The sequence below is a fragment of the Cyclopterus lumpus genome, chromosome 13 (genome assembly GCF_009769545.1).
Source record: "Cyclopterus lumpus isolate fCycLum1 chromosome 13, fCycLum1.pri, whole genome shotgun sequence".
Classification (NCBI taxonomy): domain Eukaryota; kingdom Metazoa; phylum Chordata; class Actinopteri; order Perciformes; family Cyclopteridae; genus Cyclopterus; species Cyclopterus lumpus.
Window position 1 is genome coordinate 4,899,424 of NC_046978.1, and position 18,480 is coordinate 4,917,903.

The 18,480-nt window shown below is 40.9% G+C and overlaps 2 protein-coding genes across 3 annotated transcripts; both read left to right on the forward strand.

The window, feature by feature from the left end:
- Nucleotides 1–2,859: 2,859 nt before the first annotated feature.
- On the forward strand, nucleotides 2,860–7,544 carry ppm1na (protein phosphatase, Mg2+/Mn2+ dependent, 1Na (putative)). Its single transcript, XM_034548597.1, has 6 exons — nucleotides 2,860–3,265; nucleotides 3,880–4,451; nucleotides 6,521–6,638; nucleotides 6,752–6,866; nucleotides 6,963–7,026; nucleotides 7,512–7,544. Exons 1-6 carry the CDS (start codon nucleotides 2,860–2,862, stop codon nucleotides 7,542–7,544), a joined length of 1,308 nt encoding a protein of 435 aa, XP_034404488.1.
- Nucleotides 7,545–10,852: 3,308 nt separating this feature from the next.
- LOC117741523 (4F2 cell-surface antigen heavy chain) lies at nucleotides 10,853–14,183 on the forward strand. 2 transcript variants are annotated; one of them, XM_034548609.1, is made up of 9 exons: nucleotides 10,853–10,947; nucleotides 11,225–11,609; nucleotides 12,340–12,504; nucleotides 12,574–12,767; nucleotides 12,849–12,904; nucleotides 12,984–13,179; nucleotides 13,290–13,397; nucleotides 13,478–13,540; nucleotides 13,676–14,183. In XM_034548609.1, the coding sequence occupies exons 2-9, from the start codon at nucleotides 11,234–11,236 to the stop codon at nucleotides 14,066–14,068; spliced, it is 1,551 nt and encodes a 516-aa protein (XP_034404500.1). In that variant the 5' UTR covers nucleotides 10,853–10,947; nucleotides 11,225–11,233; the 3' UTR covers nucleotides 14,069–14,183. The 2 variants fall into 2 exon arrangements, with proteins under 2 accessions (XP_034404500.1, XP_034404499.1); XM_034548608.1 differs by having other exon boundaries at nucleotides 10,896–11,111.
- The last annotated feature ends 4,297 nt before the right edge of the window (nucleotides 14,184–18,480 follow it).

The following is an 18,480-nucleotide window of genomic DNA, read 5'->3' on the forward strand; positions in this document are numbered from 1 at the left end:
CATCAAGGCATCGCCGGGCCCATCCAGTCTGGAAGCCCCCCCCCCCCCCCTCCCTTCCTCTGCTGCCGGCACTCACGTCCTGTGGATATACTCTTTCTCTCCTCCTCCTCCTCCCTCTGTTTCTTGGTCTTCTGTGAGCAGCCTCCCCACTCTTCTGCCTCCCACTGTCACTCAGCAGCCCCGCCCTGCCTGCCTGCCTGCCTCACTCCTCCATCCTCTCTTCGTCTCCTCTTGCATCGTTATGACTGCAGCTGTAGTAATGAGTGCTACAGTGAAGGGGGAGAAGCACGATTGCGTCCCTGTGTCTGTCACAGCATGCTATCACCACCCATTCATAGCTTATTTGCGCCTCTCTCCCTGGTCATGTGATTTCATCTCAGCATCTTATAGGGGCAGACTGCAAGATAAGGAGTGACAAGTCACTAATAATGTATAACATGAGCATACAAAAACATAAACGTGGGCAGGACAGGCTAACAACATCAGTGAGGTTTATAGCTTAGCAGCATGCAAGGTGTGTCATCTTTATCAGTACATATCATACTCCAAAGAAATATAAAAAAAATAGAATCACAAACCACAGCTAAATTCTATCATAAAAGCTGGAGTATAAATAATGTACAGACTCAACTAGAGCAAAAGCTTTTTTCACAATAGAAAGTGATGCCGGTGCAATAGTGAGAAGTAGGGGGCAGCAGTGTGCAGCTACAGGCTGTTTGGATTATGATTCATGCAAAGAGGTAAAGTAGCAAATAAAAGAGTTGCGGAAAATGTGTACACTTTGCTATGATTTATATATCATTTCATTTTGGTACGGCATTAATGACATTGATAACACATTCAGCACAAGCTATTTAAAGCAAGCCAATATAACTTTTACAAATCAGTAGTTGAATTCACAAGCTGCTTTTTTTAGACATTATTAAAACATTCCTGTAAATGCGCCGGAGTTAGCCAAGAGGCTGTTTTTCATCTGTAGTCTGTATACAAAGCAAATACATTAGGGATAATTATGTTAAATAGAAACATGGATTAGACAAGATTATGTTGCACTGTTAGAAACAGTGTGTTAGAAGCACAAAACATAAAAGCACAATGTACAATCTATCTAAATCTGACACAGCAAAACAACAATAAAAGACATGCATCTGTGCTCCATTCAACACATTTATGGGTTTCACTGCTCAGCATTACTTGGTCCGGTAGGACCTGAAGCTTTCTTATGGTTAAAGGCAGGGTTGGTAATCTTCTTAATTAAAAAACATCTTTGATAGTTTGGTTGAAATTCTCATGGCTTCCTGAATCAAATGCATCTAACAAAAATAAAAACAAAATCTATGCGTTGCTGTCACAGGACTCTAATAAGCCTGTCCAATCATTTTAAATGAAGGGAGGAACAAATTGTCAGTGTTGTCGACTTATGGTCGGAGAAGACTCAGCAACACAGAGCTTTTTTGGTTGGATAATTGTTTTTAACTATTATACAATTCTAGTCTCTCAAGATTATCAGGCCTAGCTTTAATGTGAGAAATCTGCTTGTCGTTCAAGTAAAGATAAACAAACACCCATCGCCTAAAACGTTGCCAGGTGAGACCAACATCAGCTCATAAAGACTTGTCATAGTCCTGCTTAAAGCTGGATAAGAACAAAGTAGGTCACATATAGATCTTAACGCTATTAAAACTCATGCGCTCCTTCATGTAAACCAGGTCAGGAGCTCCAAATACACATAAGTTAATGAGATTAAGACACATAGCTGTCATACCGTGACCACATGGAATCAGCAAGTTACATACAGGACAGAGGAGGACTTAAGTAGGTGTGTAAGCAGCCAACACACATTTAGAAAGATTGTCCTTTAACTTGGAGAAGTAACTGCAATGTAACTTTTTATTCTGTCTTTATTCTATTTTATTCCATTTTGAATTTGAATATGTATTTTAAAAATTGCCTTGTGTTTATTCATTTTTTGTAATATTTAATCTACCCTAAAATGTTATACCCAAAAGCCAAAGTTGAGCCCAAAGATATATCAAACCCCTAATCTCACTTGGTGATAGTCCAGTTGTCATGCGAAGGTGTTTTAATTTGTATTCATTTTTTACAATTTAACAACTTCTTGTCCACATTGGCTTAACAGTTGCATTTCAAAGTGTATTCTTGACATTAGGAACATTGGTCAAAATGAAGAATTAAGTGTAATCTAAGTATTAGTGCATATTTTAACTCGATATATCCTGAATTCTGCCCTCGTTAACAGAAACAAATGAGTGGTATTGTTCAGTTACTCTACTGTGATTGTCCCTCACTAAGACCAATTAGAAAAATAAAGTTATTTGGATTGATACATTCTTGTATCAGGACATAAAAAACCCATACAGACGTGGGCCTATGGGATCCCCCCTGTTGGGTTAGGGTAGAGAGATCCATGTAATACTGTGTGCAGATACAGGTCAACTAGGCTGCCTTGAAGGCCAGGTGATTACCCAGCAGCAGTACACAGACAGAAATAGAAAGAGATAGGCCAATAGAAGAGCAGGGCTGATACAGGACGGGTGAAGAAGAAACAGAAACAGAAGCAGTGAGTCAGAGAGGGGAAGACAGCTGATGGTGCTATTGTAAAATAATAAAAGGACAGAAGAAGGAGTATCGACCTGCAGGTTAAAGGATGGTTTTAATGTTTTTCATCTAAGAATCATTCTTATGTGAAGTCACTTTTTGTTTACCTGCTTGGGGGGCCACAGCTTTACTGCTGCGCTGGACCTGCTGCGGAAAACACAGGGCCGGAGGAGGGGCACCAGGAAGAAACAGGCTGCTGGCAGGTCGAGCAAGAAGCTTGAGAACAGGCTCCGCGGAGTGATGAAGACCGCCAGGCGGGCCAGCAACGTGGAGGTGCCCTCTTTCCTCCGCCAGCTGGTCAAAGAGACGGAAAAGATGGTCACCTCCTTTTTTAAAGGGGGGCCCAAGGAACATGGATGTGGGGAGCAGGACAATTCTGATGAGGATGACTCAATGCCGAGCCCCTACCTAGATTGTCCCATCTTGGAGAAGCATGTGTCAGAGGGGGGTTCTCAGTCGGGGGTGAACTACGCGGTGGCGAGTATGCAGGGCTGGAGGGCTCAGATGGAGGATGCCCACACCTGCATGCCCCAGCTGAGAGAAGAGCTGACAGACTGGGGATACTTTGCCATTTTTGATGGACATGCAGGAACCACAGTGGCACAGTATTGTTCCAGAAACCTGCTGAATTACATCCTGGCAACAGGTACAGAACAAGTAGTGATTCATTGGATTGATCTAGAGGAAGAACCAGCATGGCATGCGTTTGAACAAAGTCATGTAACAAACTGAAAACACACTGAATTATTTGCAAACAAGACTTCTCTGTATTGCACCCAAAATGAACTATATTTAATAACTAAAACATTTGCACAGACAAACCGCTTCGATGACATTGTTTTAAGCATGGAAATGTATATGTACAAATTTCTAGGAAATCAACCATGTCACGTATATACAGTACTAAAAGCTATAGAAATCACATACATTTTCAAAACAGGAATTCTGGATATTGTGGTATTTGTCTTTACATTAACAAGAAAAATATAGAAGCAAAACAACAGCTCTTTAGCTCTTCATACTGTTAACTATGATGGCCGAGAACACTCGAAGCAAAGACATTTTTAAGCAACGTAAAATGGAACGTTGACTTTCTGACTAAAAATAGTATTTGACACTTACCTGTCAGCACCGTTGTCATTGCACAATAACACAGATGATGTCTTCTCTGCTGTGTTGGCCTCTAAACAAACAACATGGTAGTGCTAGAATGGTGTGAATGTATCTTGAAACCAAATGTGTCCCTCTCATTTCCCACAGGTGGGGTCAAAGCAACCGAGGACCCCGAGCAGGTGAAGGAGGGGATTCGTAAAGGCTTCCTGGAAATTGATCGCCACATGCACAAACTGGCTCGCCAGGACAACTGGGACCGTAGTGGCACCACGGCAGCAGCCATCATGATGTCACCACGCTACATTTACTTTATCAACTGTGGGGACTCCCGTACACTGCTCTGCCACAAGGGCCAGGTCGTCTTCTACACAGAGGACCACAAGCCGTTCAACCCCAGAGAAAAGGAACGCATCCAGAATGCTGGAGGCTCGGTGATCCTCCAGAGGGTCAACGGCTCGCTGGCCGTTTCAAGAGCACTGGGGGACTTTGACTTCAAGGAGGTGGACTGGAGGCCGCAGACAGAGCAGCTAGTGTCGCCAGAGCCAGAAGTGTATGAGATGGAGAGGACGCCTGAAGACGAGTTCCTAATTCTAGCATGTGACGGTGTGTGGGACGCCATTGGTAATGAGGAACTGTGTGCCTTTGTGCGCAGCCGTCTGCAGGTGTGCGATGACCTGAGGGAGATTTGCACCCAAGTCATGGACCTCTGTCTGTATAAGGTGAGAGATCAACAACACAGCAGTATACAAACAAGTTGCATGGCACAAAAGGAAACGAAAATGAACTAACTTTAGATTTTGATTCCAGAAAGGAAGAATCACTGCAATGGCAATAATCTTTTTAAATATAATGTTAAAGTTGAATGAAAAAATGGAATGGAGGAAGACGTCATTGATCTGTCATGGCCATGACTAGGGATAGGTATTATTTGTATTTTTGTAATAAATGTTATTGATTTGATACCTGGGTTTCAGTGTCAATAGCACAATTAAACTGTTTAAGTACAAACATTGAGATCGAAAGCTCATTCTTGACCTGGGAAACAGTATTTGATAAAACCCATAATGATCATGATATGATGAAAAACTCCAAAACAGCAATTAAATGGATGTTGTGGTGATTATTGAAGTATAAACATGTCTTGTATGCTTGTTGAAATTAATAGAAGAAGCCAGAGTTTAAAATAAGATGGTTTGAAATTGGATAAAAACCAAGAACTATCTAATCAAAGAAAATAAATATGTAACCGTCAGTTTCACAGGCATTTACATTCAATAGCCCGCCCTAACCATGACACAGGTGGTGGCAGGGTGAACCAAGCCGTTCTACAATATATGTCTTAAAATTCCATGTGAAGTATACGCTCTGTGTCAGTCTGCTCTATTTTGAATTGATAAAGAAGAAAAGTGCCATGCCATTATTTTAAGTTTCCACAAAGTGTCTTATTTAGCATTTGTCAGAGCAGCATTTCCAGACTTTCGGTTAAAATTTTAATTTTTACATGTGGGTTTTATCTGTCACAGATTACACTGCAAAATATAATTGAAAATAATAAAATGTATCTACTTAATTACCCAACACATAAGTAAAGTAGTAGTATCCCTGTAAACTCAGCAGAACTTCTACCCATCCCTCCAAAATCAGCTCATTGGATTACAGCGGGGGGCTTTATGAAGGGGAAGCTTTACATCCTTTACAAGGAGGGGGCGTTGAGGACAGGGTCTCTGTGAAGAGATCTTGTTATGTAAATAGACTTCTCCTGCAGGTCTTCTTAAAACTTGTTTGTAATTGCAGTCTGACCACTGATGAGCCCTTAGCCTGCCCTATAAATAGCAGTATTAAAGCATTCTGGGACATGGCATAAGAGGGAAGAAATGCTCCACATGGCTCGGATTAGGACTGAATGTGAGTGTGTCGACACGGCAGCTCTGTGTTACGGCTTCATACACACAGGCTCAGAGGTGTTATGCTGGCAGGATTGGGCTGCTGCTTATTACACCTAAAAAGGCTTACAGTACCGTGCATGTTCCAGTAGACACTAAGCCTCACTCCTCGCATCTCTGACATCATAACAACTTGGTTATGTGGTTACAAGCTGGTGGTTACAAAACTCCACAGCAAGTTTGTAGTAGCTTGGTTTTTCTGCACTACAATTTTCTGTTACTTATTGGCCGTCATATACACTGATAATTTTATAAAAACCACAGACAAGTAATGTGTTTGCAACTCAGCAATATCATTATCCGCTATAAGTACTAAACTGAGACATCATAGGAGATTGATATCTTGTCCAAACCAAAATATATCTCCATTTATCAGTCACCTGCTATTTCAACTATCAACATGTCTATTTTAAGTGAATTCAAGTGGTGGAAGGCTGTACTGCATTTAAACCTTTACAGAAGCATTATCAGTATGATCGACGTGAAGTATCAAAAGTTAAAGAAGCCACTGTGCAGACAGAAGTCCGTGTGCAACATAATTATATGTAATATTGTTGAGTTAAAATTGCTGACTTGACATGTATGCAGCAGTTACATAATGTAACATTTAGTTGAGGTGGAGCTAATCTAAGCATATGTTTCACTGTAGAGCAAGACCCAATGTGTATTGTATATGCTCATTATAGGTTTTTTAAATAGTAAATAGTAACTCAGTAACAATAACTGTTAAATACCTCAGAATGTAGTTTCCTTCTACCACTGACTACTTCAGTTCAACTTGAAATAAAACTGAAGTCGCAGTGCTTCCTATCCAACTTCTCTCATATTTCTGTTTCCCTCTGCAGGGAAGCTTGGATAACATGAGCATCGTCATTGTCTGCTTCCCCAGCGCCCCCCAGGTGTCACAAGAGGCACTGCAGCAGGAGGCAGCGCTGGAGCAACAGATTGACATGAAAGTGGAAGGTGAGCCACTCAAAACCCCCACAACAAAACTCTCAACACTATGAACTGCCGATAGCGCCCTTATTTGTAACTGTACTTGTTTGTAACTGTGTTTTGACAATCTTCCTTCATAGAAATTATTCAGACGATGAGGTCCAGAAATGAGGACCCTGACCTTTTGTATGTAATCAAATTCCTGGCTGCAGAAGAGATACCAGGGCTCCCACCAGGAGGAGGCATCACCAGCAAGTCAGTCGTGCAGACCCCCAAAAAACCACACATTCACTTTTTTTAGAGACTCAAAACACAAATTCTTTTGACATAATGCTGTTTTGCTCTTTGCAGGCGAGATTGTATCATCTCTTCATATCAGAAATACATCATGGCTGTAAAATCTCAGGAGGCGATGGTAAGACATGAGTCACATTACTTTACATTTCATCAGATGAAGGCAATTAAAACAATGTCAGCCATTATCTCAAAATAATGTGACTAATTTACAGTTTAATAAAGCTGCCCCGAATATATTTTTTGTTATTGATTTTGCCAGTTTGTCAGTTAACTCTTTAATCATTTTGTCTATAAAAAACAGTAACCAATTAAAATGTCAAAATAGAATAACTCATTTATACTGTAATGTCAAGTATCCCAAGTTGTTTGAGTTATTGCAACAATATTTGACTGATTATTGGTAATAAAAATAATTGTTCGGAATAAAGATTCTAATGGTAAAAACATTTTCAAGAATTTATTTTGAAATAAACTAAACCATAAGTCATGAACTTTGATTTTTAAAAGTACTTTCTGCTCTTTGTAAGTAACCTGGAAAAACAAAATTATGTCCAGAATGTAGATGTTTAATGTTGCTGACATTACTGTGGTGTGACGTTTCAGGTCATCGAAGGATCAGAGGAGGACTCAAACTAAACAGTTACCATGGAAACAGAATAATCACCAGCTTCACCATCTCCATGGAGACCAGTTTAATTTAGATGTGCACTAAACTAACTGGTTATTTGTGTGTAATATATTCTCTTTGAGCATTTGCTTTCAGACCAGTTAAAGTGGAATTTAAATCCAATAACCACTGTGTTAGTTGTTTTTTTGTCAAATGTGCACACTATTTTAATTTATTCAGGCAGTATTTAATAATATTTAACCACATAGTGCCTATAAAGACACTGATCTGTCTGCACAAGCTTCTGTTTAACGCAGCTAACTTTACACGACTATGTGTCTGATACTGTAAACAAACTATATGCGCCAAAAAAAATAATTACCTGACTTAAATCAAATGCAACGAATCACACAACAACTAAAATAATATTGAACTCTTCAAAAAAATGACTTGAATGTATTTAATGTATGTGCTGCGCACATGGACTACATGTGTATCAGAGAGTTTCACCATGGAACGCAATAATTCAGTAAATCATGCTGTCAAGGAGCAAGGGGGATATGGACAGCATTGACTTGTCATCACAAGAACATGAAAGTACACCATAAGAGAAGAAAGTCATGTGAAACACAAAAGGAGGAGGATCGAGGAGAAAGCTGGAGAAAGAGATGGGGGGGTTTGGAGGGCCATACTCGGAAAGAGAGGACGAGATGTTCCCAGGAATTAGCACACATACCTCATTAAACATGGCTGTTTCGAGAGGATGTGTGACTGCATCACTGTAACTTAAAAGTTGTTCTCTTGGAAAAAGAGTTGTACAGAACACAGTAATAGTATAGTGTGTTTCAATATTATACATCTACATGTATGGATGGATACTATAAAATGATGCTGTGAGCTGTGTTTTTGATACATTTAAATTTTTACCATTTTACGTTTGAGACATTTATCTCACATTTTGAACATAGGATTTGTTGAGATTTACAGTAGCTGCATGGTACTCAGCTCTAATTTGAGCATTGATTTATCTGTTGATTAATTTCTCAACGAACAGTTTTCAAAGCCCATTGTTATGTCCTCAAGTTGTTTGTTTTGTCTAACGCTTAGCTATTAGACCATATAAAAGACACTAAAGCTTTTCAAATTTCCAAATGAATAATCGGTTATCAAGATAGTTGCCAATCAATCACATACAAACGCACCACACAAGAAAGAAAAACATGGTGGGCTTTTGTCTGAACCCTAACATCCGAATAAAGTTGAGGTCTCTAATTGTATATGGCAATGTCTTAAAATTCATGGGAAGATGGTTTAAGTCAAAGTCAAAACTACGTGGGACTTTAATGGGCTCTCTTGAGCGGTCATGTGTTCTTCACATTGTGTTGCGAGGGTGTGGTGAGGCTCAGCACCTCTGTATGAATTGACTGAGCAAAGCTTTTATTGGACAGAGTCCTTCTCACCTCCTCACTCCTGAAAAGTCAGATCACTAAAATATTCAACTCCGGACAGCCCTGTTCAGCTGGGAACACTCGTGGTAAAAAAGATAAGAGGAAGAAGAGGTTGAAAAGAAGAAAAGGACGGGAAAGCACGGACAGACAATGTGGGTAATAACTGACTGCGTTTGAGTGATATTTAGATAAGCAACATGGGGACAGAAAGGTTGGTGTTGCACCACAACATGATGGTACTGGGATCCTGACATGGCTGGCTTGAGCTTTTACATGGTCCAAAGAATACTAGTAGCAGCTTTTTACACTATAATAGCCACCAGAGGGCTCTTAAACCAGCAACTGTTATCAGGTGAAGCTTGTATCTATGTCAGTATTTCATAGAAATGTCATTGCATTTTTGTCATTTTTATCTAAGGAGTTTTTTCATGTGCCTAATAGATATTAAATGGTCTCAATCCACATCTTTTCTTGACTAAGATGGTGCCTCGCTGACATCAGCTAATAACAGTATTCAGAAATATCAAAGCAGATGTGTGAACAATCTATGCATTTTCCATAGAATTAAGCAGAATAATCCAAATTAGAGATACAAGGTTTTTATGTGTTTATTTATCTATAAGTCAAATTATGCATTGTTCTATTTTTTGTACAGTGTCATAAGAAGTACATTAAGAGGTTAATTTGACGTCGTAAAATAATTTCTTTGATTTATTCATGTGCTTTACTTTGAGACACAAATATAATTGTGTTGGCTTCTAGAGTATTTAAGAATGCTTTTCTGTGTAACAGAGTTTTCTCCCCGATATACCCTAATGTTTGGCAGAGACTTATGAGGGGCCGTTTAGGCCATAACTATTGAGACACTCTCACACTCACTACTGAAACACTTACACACATACTAATGAAACACTCTTACACTCACTACTGAAACACTTACACACATACTAATGAGACACTCTCACACTCACTACTGAAACACTTACACACATACTAATGAAACACTCTTACACTCACTACTGAAACACTTACACACATACTAATGAAACACTCTTACACTCACTACTAAAACACTTACAAACATACTAATGAAACACTCTTACACTCACTACTAAAACACTTACACACATACTAATGAAACACTCTCACACTCACTACTAAAACACTTACACACATACTAATGAAACACTCTTACACTCACTACTAAAACACTTACACACATACTAATGAAACACTCTTACACTCACTACTGAAACACTTACACACATACTAATGAAACACTCTTACACTCACTACTAAAACACTTACACACATACTAATGAAACACTCTTACACTCACTACTAAAACACTTACACACATACTAATGAAACACTCTTACACTCACTACTAAAACACTTACACACATACTAATGAAACACTCTCACGGTCACTACTGAAATTACTTGTATGAATACATGTGAGACGCTTGCACATCCTCATGTAAGAGCATACATACATATAACTGAAAACAGATAGATACGTATACATGTTTCTCTTGTATGCATGTAAGCATTTCATATGTATGTGTATATGACACAGAAGTATATATGTATGCGTGTGTGTTTCTCATATGTATGCGTAAGAGTATTTACAGAGTATGTATGTATGTGTAAGTGTTTCAGTAGTGAGTGTACAAGTGTTTCAATAGTGAATGTACAAGTGTTTCAATAGTATGTGTGTAAGTGTTTCAGTAGTGCGTGTGAGAGTGTCTCAATAGTGCGTGTGAGAGTGTCTCAATAGTGCGTGTGAGAGTGTCTCAATAGTGCGTGTGAGAGTGTCTCAATAGTTATGGCCTAAACGGCCCCTCATAGAAACTAATACAAGTGCATACTAAAATAAAACAGTCTGAATGAGAGGGGTTCTCTTACAATTATAGTATTTTTACTGGCCAATCAGAAGTCTGCGACGCCCTGCGCGTCACCTGATCTTTACGTGGGAAAGCAGGTAACTGCATTGATTGAAACACCTGCGTAAAATAGATCGTGACAGGAGAGAAGTTGCGTTCAGGTAGGTGACGGCAGAGCTGCATGCGGAGTGTGAGTGCACTTCACAGTGTAGAAACGTAGAGTCCTGCAGCACCTGTCGTCAACATGGAGCAGACTGAGGAGGTATGGATAGATCAAACGACTTCAGCACAGCAACAGTTGGCCAACTCTCTAAAACGTCAGCGTGCGTGCTTACTTGAAGCCCCTTAACCTAACTGTGTGTCGCCCACTTGCAGCCGGGCAGGATGCCTCTGAACGCTGGAGCCACCGGGTACGGCAGCGTGGCAGGCCCCCGGCTGTCGGCCAGCGCGGGCGGCTCGGAGTCGGCCCCGCTGCTCATCCCGGAGCCTGAACCGGAGCCTTTCCAGCAGTGGCAGCCCCTGACCAAGGAGGAGCTGGAGGTCGCCGCGGGGGGTCCCGGGTGGAGGAAGGCGCGTTGTTCCCTGATGCTGATGTTCTGGCTGGCGTGGCTGGCCATGCTCGCCGTCGCCATCGCCATCGTCGTAATGAGCCCGCGCCCCGTTGAAACGCCACTCAAGTGGTGGCAGAAGTCGCTGTTCTACCGGCTGCAGCCTGACCTGCTCACGGAGAAGCACGCCGGCGGGTCAGGGGGCCTCGATGGTGAGTAAAGGCCGGTATCAACGTCATTGATTTTGACACCGACATATTCTGAGCTGCTTTAAGGCCCTTATCATCTCGGGTGACACTGGGCTGTAATGATGCCTATTCCCAATCTATTTTAATTAACTGAACGCAATCTAGTTTGAGCTGTCTGGGCTCCAGATAAATTGCCCACTTATTGCCTGGTTGGTAACATAGCCTTGCGTGCTCAGATTGTTTATTGGTGGAGATTCAGTTCTTCCAGTGAATAGCTGCTTGTTGATATTAATCCGAGAGCTATGTTGACTCCGTATGAGACATTTTGAGTATGACATGTTGTTGTCATACTTTGCATTAAAAAAAAAAGGGTTAGGTTAGGGTTGTTTCTCAGTGTGGAAAACTACTTTATCTAAGACTGTAGACATCACAAAACTAATATCGCATGCTTGCAACTAACTTTAGAAAAGTGATTTAAGAGAGCCCTGGTATGTGGTTGTGTTGACCCTCTGCATTGACATTTACCAACTAAAAGATTTTGTTGTGCAAATATTTAGCCTTAAAATAACTTACTTTAACTGTTGCATACAACTTTAATTATGAAAAATAAACACTAATTAATTAATTAAGTAACTCTCTCTCTCTCTCTCTCTCTCTCTCTCTCTCTCTCTCTCTCTCTCTCTCTATATATATATATATATATATATATATATATATATATATATATATATACATATGTCTAATTTCTCTCAAGCACTGTGTGAGCAGCTGCCCTACCTGAGGGCCCTGGGTATAGGAGCTCTAATCCTGGAGGGTCTGTTTGACAAGAAGGCCTCTCCTTCGAACCTCAATGCCACTGGTGAAAGATTTGGGGCTTTGCCTCAGATCCAGCATCTGCTTGCAGAGAGCAACAGAGCAGGTGAGTGGTCTTCCTTTTGTCAAACAGCCTGCATTGGTGGACTTTAACTTGTTTTTATTGGGCCTGCAGATCTCAAAGTGGTGTTGGAGGTCTGTGAAGTGGATCTATTGGGGCCTCAGGATGTAGCGGGAAACGAAGACAACACATCAAAACTCTCTGCCACAGTACAAAAATATGCAGATACTTTTCCACTTCGGTTCTGGTTGGAGCAGGGTGTGGCAGGCTTTGCAATCTGTGACACAGATGCAGAGTATTCAGGAAAGGTAAAATGATTCTTGCACACGTTTGGATTTGCACAAGCTGAGTTCCCACAAATTCACTTTCTTTTTTCGGATATATATCAGACACTCCTGGAGTGGAAAGGTGTCTTTAACGAATTCAGCAGTGAGGAGAAGGAAAGGTATTGTTAAACACACTGTTTAAATACAAAATAATAAAAGCAAAGTATAAAATGAAGCTCAACGTGTCCGTCTCTTCAGGATTGTGGTGGTCAAACAGACAAAGGACGTTTTGCTGCCTCTAAAATCCTTCAGCCAGGGCAATGTTCCGCTGGTGGATGTGGTCATGAGGTCAATTCTTCCATCTTCACAACACCTCCTGTCTGCTAAGGAAGTCGCTGCTGCCATAGAGACACACCTGCAAACAAGTGTAGAAGACATATGGCCCAGCTGGACAGTAAGACACGTGCTATCAATATTTAAAATAGTTGCAGGTACATTTTTGATTGATCAATTTATTGTTTTAGCACTAACTAAAAGACATAAATAATTAACTATTTTCTGCAGGTTGGAGGTAAAGCATCCATTGACTTGAAGGAATTACTCCTGTTATTGGTGATGACTCTGCCAGGGTCACCTGCAGTACAGTATGACGAAGACCTCGACCAAGTACAGGTGAAGTCCTGCCACAGACCTTTTTAGAGCATAAAGTATTCATTAAGTTCACATTACCAAATAATGCTTTTCTGTCTCAGAATGTGTCTCTGAAAGTCGTCTCATCACATAGAGACACAAACAAATCATCAGACACCCACACAGTGAGTAATAAAGACAGATATCCCTCTTGAACTAACTACTTGAGTATTTCCTTAGTCCATTCAAGTAAAGTTAAAGATGCAAAGCCTTAGTTGGGTAGGTTACTGTGACGATTCTCTCTCCCTTCCCTCCCTCAGGACGAGGAGAAGAAGCGTTCAGTTGCAGCTCTCTTCTCCACCCTCAGTCACTCCAGAGCCAGAGAAGAAGCTCTTCTGTTTGGCAGTTTTACTTTCCTCCCCTTCAATTCTTCCACCTACTCCTCCTCATCTAACTCCACTCTTCCCTCTCCATCCCCACCGATCCTGGCCTTCTTGCGCTCCTGGGGTTGTGTCCACTTCCTCATTCTGCTCAACGTCGGGCCGGAGCCTGGAGCCCTGGAGCCCACCCGGGCCCCGAGCCTGCCCAAAGCTGGGGTCTTTGTGGCCAACACAAGAATGGACCGCATGGGTTCGACAACTCTGGACACATTGGAACTGCGGCCCCATGAAGCCATCGTCATCAAACTGTTCGAGCCAGGAAGCTACTCGTAGAGCTCAGCAGTCAATTGTGAGGAGATTTAGCCGTCTGGATCTGTTTTCCACACAGAAGCACACATGTCTGACACAATTGTTCGATGTGTTCTGGTCACGGAAAATATGCATGTGGGTCAAGGACTGTTTAAAAGATATTAAACAAAGACTAAAATGAACTCCAGAGTTTACTTTTTCCTCTTTTTTTTTTTTACATCAAAGAAATAGTTTTAAATGTTATGATATTTGTGTGTGTGTGCGTGTGGTTATCTCAAACCCACACGTGCTCTTTTGTTGGAACTAAGCAAATTAAGTTTTGCAACTGCTTCTTATTGACTTAATCCTTTTTGACACTGTCACTGACTAGTTGCCTGAGAAGGAATGACTATCAATGCGCATCTAGTTTTATAAATGTGTACTCACTAACCACACAGTGGCGCTCCCGCACCAGCTGCTGCTCTTCCAACTAACTGTTGCATGAGACGTTCAGGTCAGTGGTTAACTAAATGGTTTTTTTTGTTGTTAAAATGGCTATATGAAACATCTATATTGATACATACAAATGAGTGTTTACATAAGTCATCATTCAGTTCTTGTAGTATTTTTACTTTTATGAGCCATCTTTATTTCCAACTCAAACCAGCAGTTCCAAATGTAAATATATAACTAATAACACTTAAAACTTTATATTACACTGACTTTCATAACTGGTACTCTGCCGGAAACCGGCGGATTGCTCCCTCCAGGTGGGGACAAACTGCCTACCCCAAGTGAAGGAGTTCAAGTATCTCGGGGTCTTGTTCACGAGTGAGGGTAAGGTGGAGCGGGAGATCGACAGGCGGATCGGTGTGGCTGCAGCAGTAAAACAGGCGCTGTACCGGTCCGTCTTGGTGAAGAGGAGCTGAGCCGGAAGGCAAAGCTCTCCATTTACTGGTCGGTCTACGTTCCAACCCTCACCTATGGTCACGAACTCTGGGTCGTGACCGAAAGAACGAGATCTCGGATACAAGCGGCCGAAATGAGCTTCCTCCGTAGGGTGGCCGGGCTCAGCCTTAGAGATAGGGTAAGGAGCTCGGACATCAGGGGGGAGCTCGGAGTTGAGTCGCTGCTCCTTCGTGTCGAAAAGGAGTCAGCTGAGGTGGTTCGGGCATCTAGTTAGGATGCCTCCTGGACGCCTCCCATTAGAGGTTTTCCGGGCACGTCCAACTGGTAGGAGGCCCCGGGGAAGACCGAGGACACGCTGGAGGGATTATATCTCCCGGCTGGCCTTGGAACGCCTCGGGATGATAATGATAATAATAATAATAATCCATTTAATTTATATAGTGCTTTTCTAGATACTCAAAGACACTTTACATTATACACCGTAGACACAGCTACGGGGAGCAATGCAGGGTTAAGTGTCTTGCTCAAGGACACATCGACTAGGGCGGGGATTGAACTGCCAACCTCTTGATTGAAAGACGGGCATGCTAACCACTGACCCACAGTTGCCTGGGATCCCCCAGAATGAGCTGGAAAATGTTGGGGGTGAGAGGGAAGCCTGGGTCGGCCTGCTGAACCTGCTGCCACCGTGACCCGACCCCGGATAAGCGGCTGATAATGGATGGATGGATGGATGGATGACTTTCATAACTGACTATCAGTGAAATGGACACATTTTAGAAATACCTTTTTAAAGAAAAACCTCAGAAGTTATGCCTCATTTTACAGATTTAAATTGAATGTTAATTCATTTAAAACACAAATGTGCTCACTAAACCAGATCGTTCAGGCTATGCCCTCAAATGGCATGCTAAATTCAGCAATCTGAATATCTCATCCGAGTACAATGTATTTCCCAAAGACCTACTGACTTTTTTTCATTCTGACAACTTTTACTTCATCTGACTTTCATTGTCATGTAACTTAACGATGCTTTGATTATAATAGTTTCATACTGTAAAATAATTTCTAAATTGCCCCGGTCTTATAAAATGCATGTCAAATAAATGTTCCCTGTAGTCAACGTTGATGTTAGGGGTTATAACGAGACAAAAACAATCCTCTTGTCTTGTTTACTGCATCTCTTTCATATCCTGTATGTGCTCAGGTCTCATGGCAGAGAAAATAAAATCTATACATTGACTGAGAAAAAGAGCAGTCAGACTATTAAACATCATACAATCAGCATAAACATGTATCTTTGGAAACATACAAAGACAACCTGTGGAAGTTTATCTTATATTAATATTTTTTTTCACATGAACAAAATGTGTATCATAACAAACAATATATTTTTTTCTTTTATGTATTCTTGCATTCATTTTGACCAAATGTGCAAGTGGTAACGTGTCTGTCTTAGTCGGGTCATGCATGAGTATTTAAAGACTAAAAATCTAATTACCGTGCAACACAGCAAAACATTTAAATATAAATGAAATGTTGTCCCCAAATCTCTGCAATTCACTGCATAAACCAAACTAGCACAACTGTAATGACAACATTATAAACAGTGAGAAGGCATAAATACACTACATTTAAATGCAGTTAAAGTCACAACAACATAAAGCTAAATCTCAGCTTTTTTGCAGCAGCAGTTTACCGTACACAGACGAGTATCACAGGTTTGGAAATCAGTAAGAATGTTAAGGCGGAAAGCAGGAATGGGAATTAACCTTTTCCCAACTCTCACCCCTCTAACGGAGACTGGTCAATCATTGCGCATCATTGGCCAGGTTGTTACATTTTCTATGTAAATCCCTACGTAAAAACATTAACAGATTGCATTAACATATACATACATATATATACACATACATATACACATACATACATACATACATACATATATACATAACATTTATTCAGGGAGTCCAGTTAGTGACAGTGTGGGCTCCATGGCAGCTCTGACAGCTTGACAGACTAGCAATAGATGGCGGGTTTTAGCGGAGGGTCAATTATTCCTAGTTTGAGACTAAAGTGGCCTTCTAAACCCATTTAACTCAGCTCTCAGATGTGGTTTGGAATAAACCAAACTTTTGGCTAGTCTTTTTTATTTTTATTTTTTAAAGGAAAAAACATTACTATCTGTATGATTCTGTAATAATACATATATCACAAAGTATTGAAGACATTTAAATGTTGACTTGATTATGGCACTAGATGTAAAGAGTGACCAAAGGTATCACAACTGTAGTCTGCATATATAATGCAGACTCTGTGTTCCAGCCATGTCACATTGTACCTGTGATGGTCTTAGAAATGTGTCTTGCACAGACTGCTAGTACTGTAATATTAATACATATATCACACTGTCATATTCATAATATTATAATATTGTAGTCTGCATTATATATGCAGACTACAATTGTGATACCTTTGGTCACTCTTTACATCTAGTGCCATATTCAAGTCAACATTGAAATGTCTTCAATACTTTGGTTTATGACAAAATACCCACAAAACTGATGACATCACCGCCAACCCAAGCTGTACTTTGTGTTTTGTTCAAATGAGCTAATGTTAACAAGGAAACATGCTAAAATAAGATATTGAACGTGATACCTGCTAAACATCAACTTGCATTTAGCTCAAAGCAACCTGTGTGCCGAAGTAAAACCTAAAAAGGACCGTTAGCATTGCTGTCGACTTTAACTCTTCTGACATGATAGACTACTCAAGATGCTAATGGTTGATATTCATATTTATATGGTACCTGGCCTGGGAAACAACCTCTCCTCGCTTGAATAAAATATGTCTCTCTTTTGGATCACACTCAACCTGTCACTGATGACAGATACATTATAAGTGTGGCCTGGGGAAATGGATTAACATGTCATCCAGCAACGACGAGGAAATAAACACTCATCGTTATCAAGCTCCTCTTTTATGGAACCAGCTTCCACTTTCAGTCTGGAGGGGCAGACACAGTCCCCACATTTAAGAGTAGACTTAAGACTTTCCTCTTGAATAGCGCTCTTTCCACCTTTTAGGGCTGGTCCAGCCCCTAGATATAGGATACACTGAGTTCCTCTCTCCTCTTCTCTCTCTCCTTCTGGACGACTGCATGTCTCTTCTATTCATATTACTAATTCTACTTCTTCCCCAGAGTTTTTGTGCATTCTCGCCTCACAGGTCCATTTAACCTGGCTGTGTCTGGAGCCGGTCCTGGCTCCTGGGCCCTCCCTCCTTGGCCCTGCTGATGCCCCCTCCTCTCTTTCTCCTTCTGTTTACATGGATCGTGGTTATCTGGATTGTGGTCCATGCCTACTACTCATTATTAATACATTTCTGTCATAGTCATTGAATGTATCATAACTCTGTAACGCTGTTCATCTGTACTCATGACATCTATTGCATCTGTCCATCCGGGGAGAGGGATCCTCCTCTGTTGCACTCCTGAAAGTTTCTTCCCTTTTTTCCCTGTGAAAGGTTTTTTTTCAGTTTTTTTT

Excerpts from the sequence above, each read along its gene's own strand:
- ppm1na (XM_034548597.1), top strand. The coding sequence starts at position 2,860 with ATGAAGACCGCCAGGCGGGCCAGCAACGTGGAGGTGCCCTCTTTCCTC. Across the intron at positions 3,266-3,879 it reads GAATTACATCCTGGCAACAG|GTGGGGTCAAAGCAACCGAG; the intron begins GTACAGAACAAG and ends CATTTCCCACAG. Across the intron at positions 6,867-6,962 it reads GGAGGAGGCATCACCAGCAA|GCGAGATTGTATCATCTCTT; the intron begins GTCAGTCGTGCA and ends TGCTCTTTGCAG.
- LOC117741523 (XM_034548608.1), top strand. Across the intron at positions 12,505-12,573 it reads TGCAGAGAGCAACAGAGCAG|ATCTCAAAGTGGTGTTGGAG; the intron begins GTGAGTGGTCTT and ends TTGGGCCTGCAG. Across the intron at positions 13,541-13,675 it reads AATCATCAGACACCCACACA|GACGAGGAGAAGAAGCGTTC; the intron begins GTGAGTAATAAA and ends TCCCTCCCTCAG.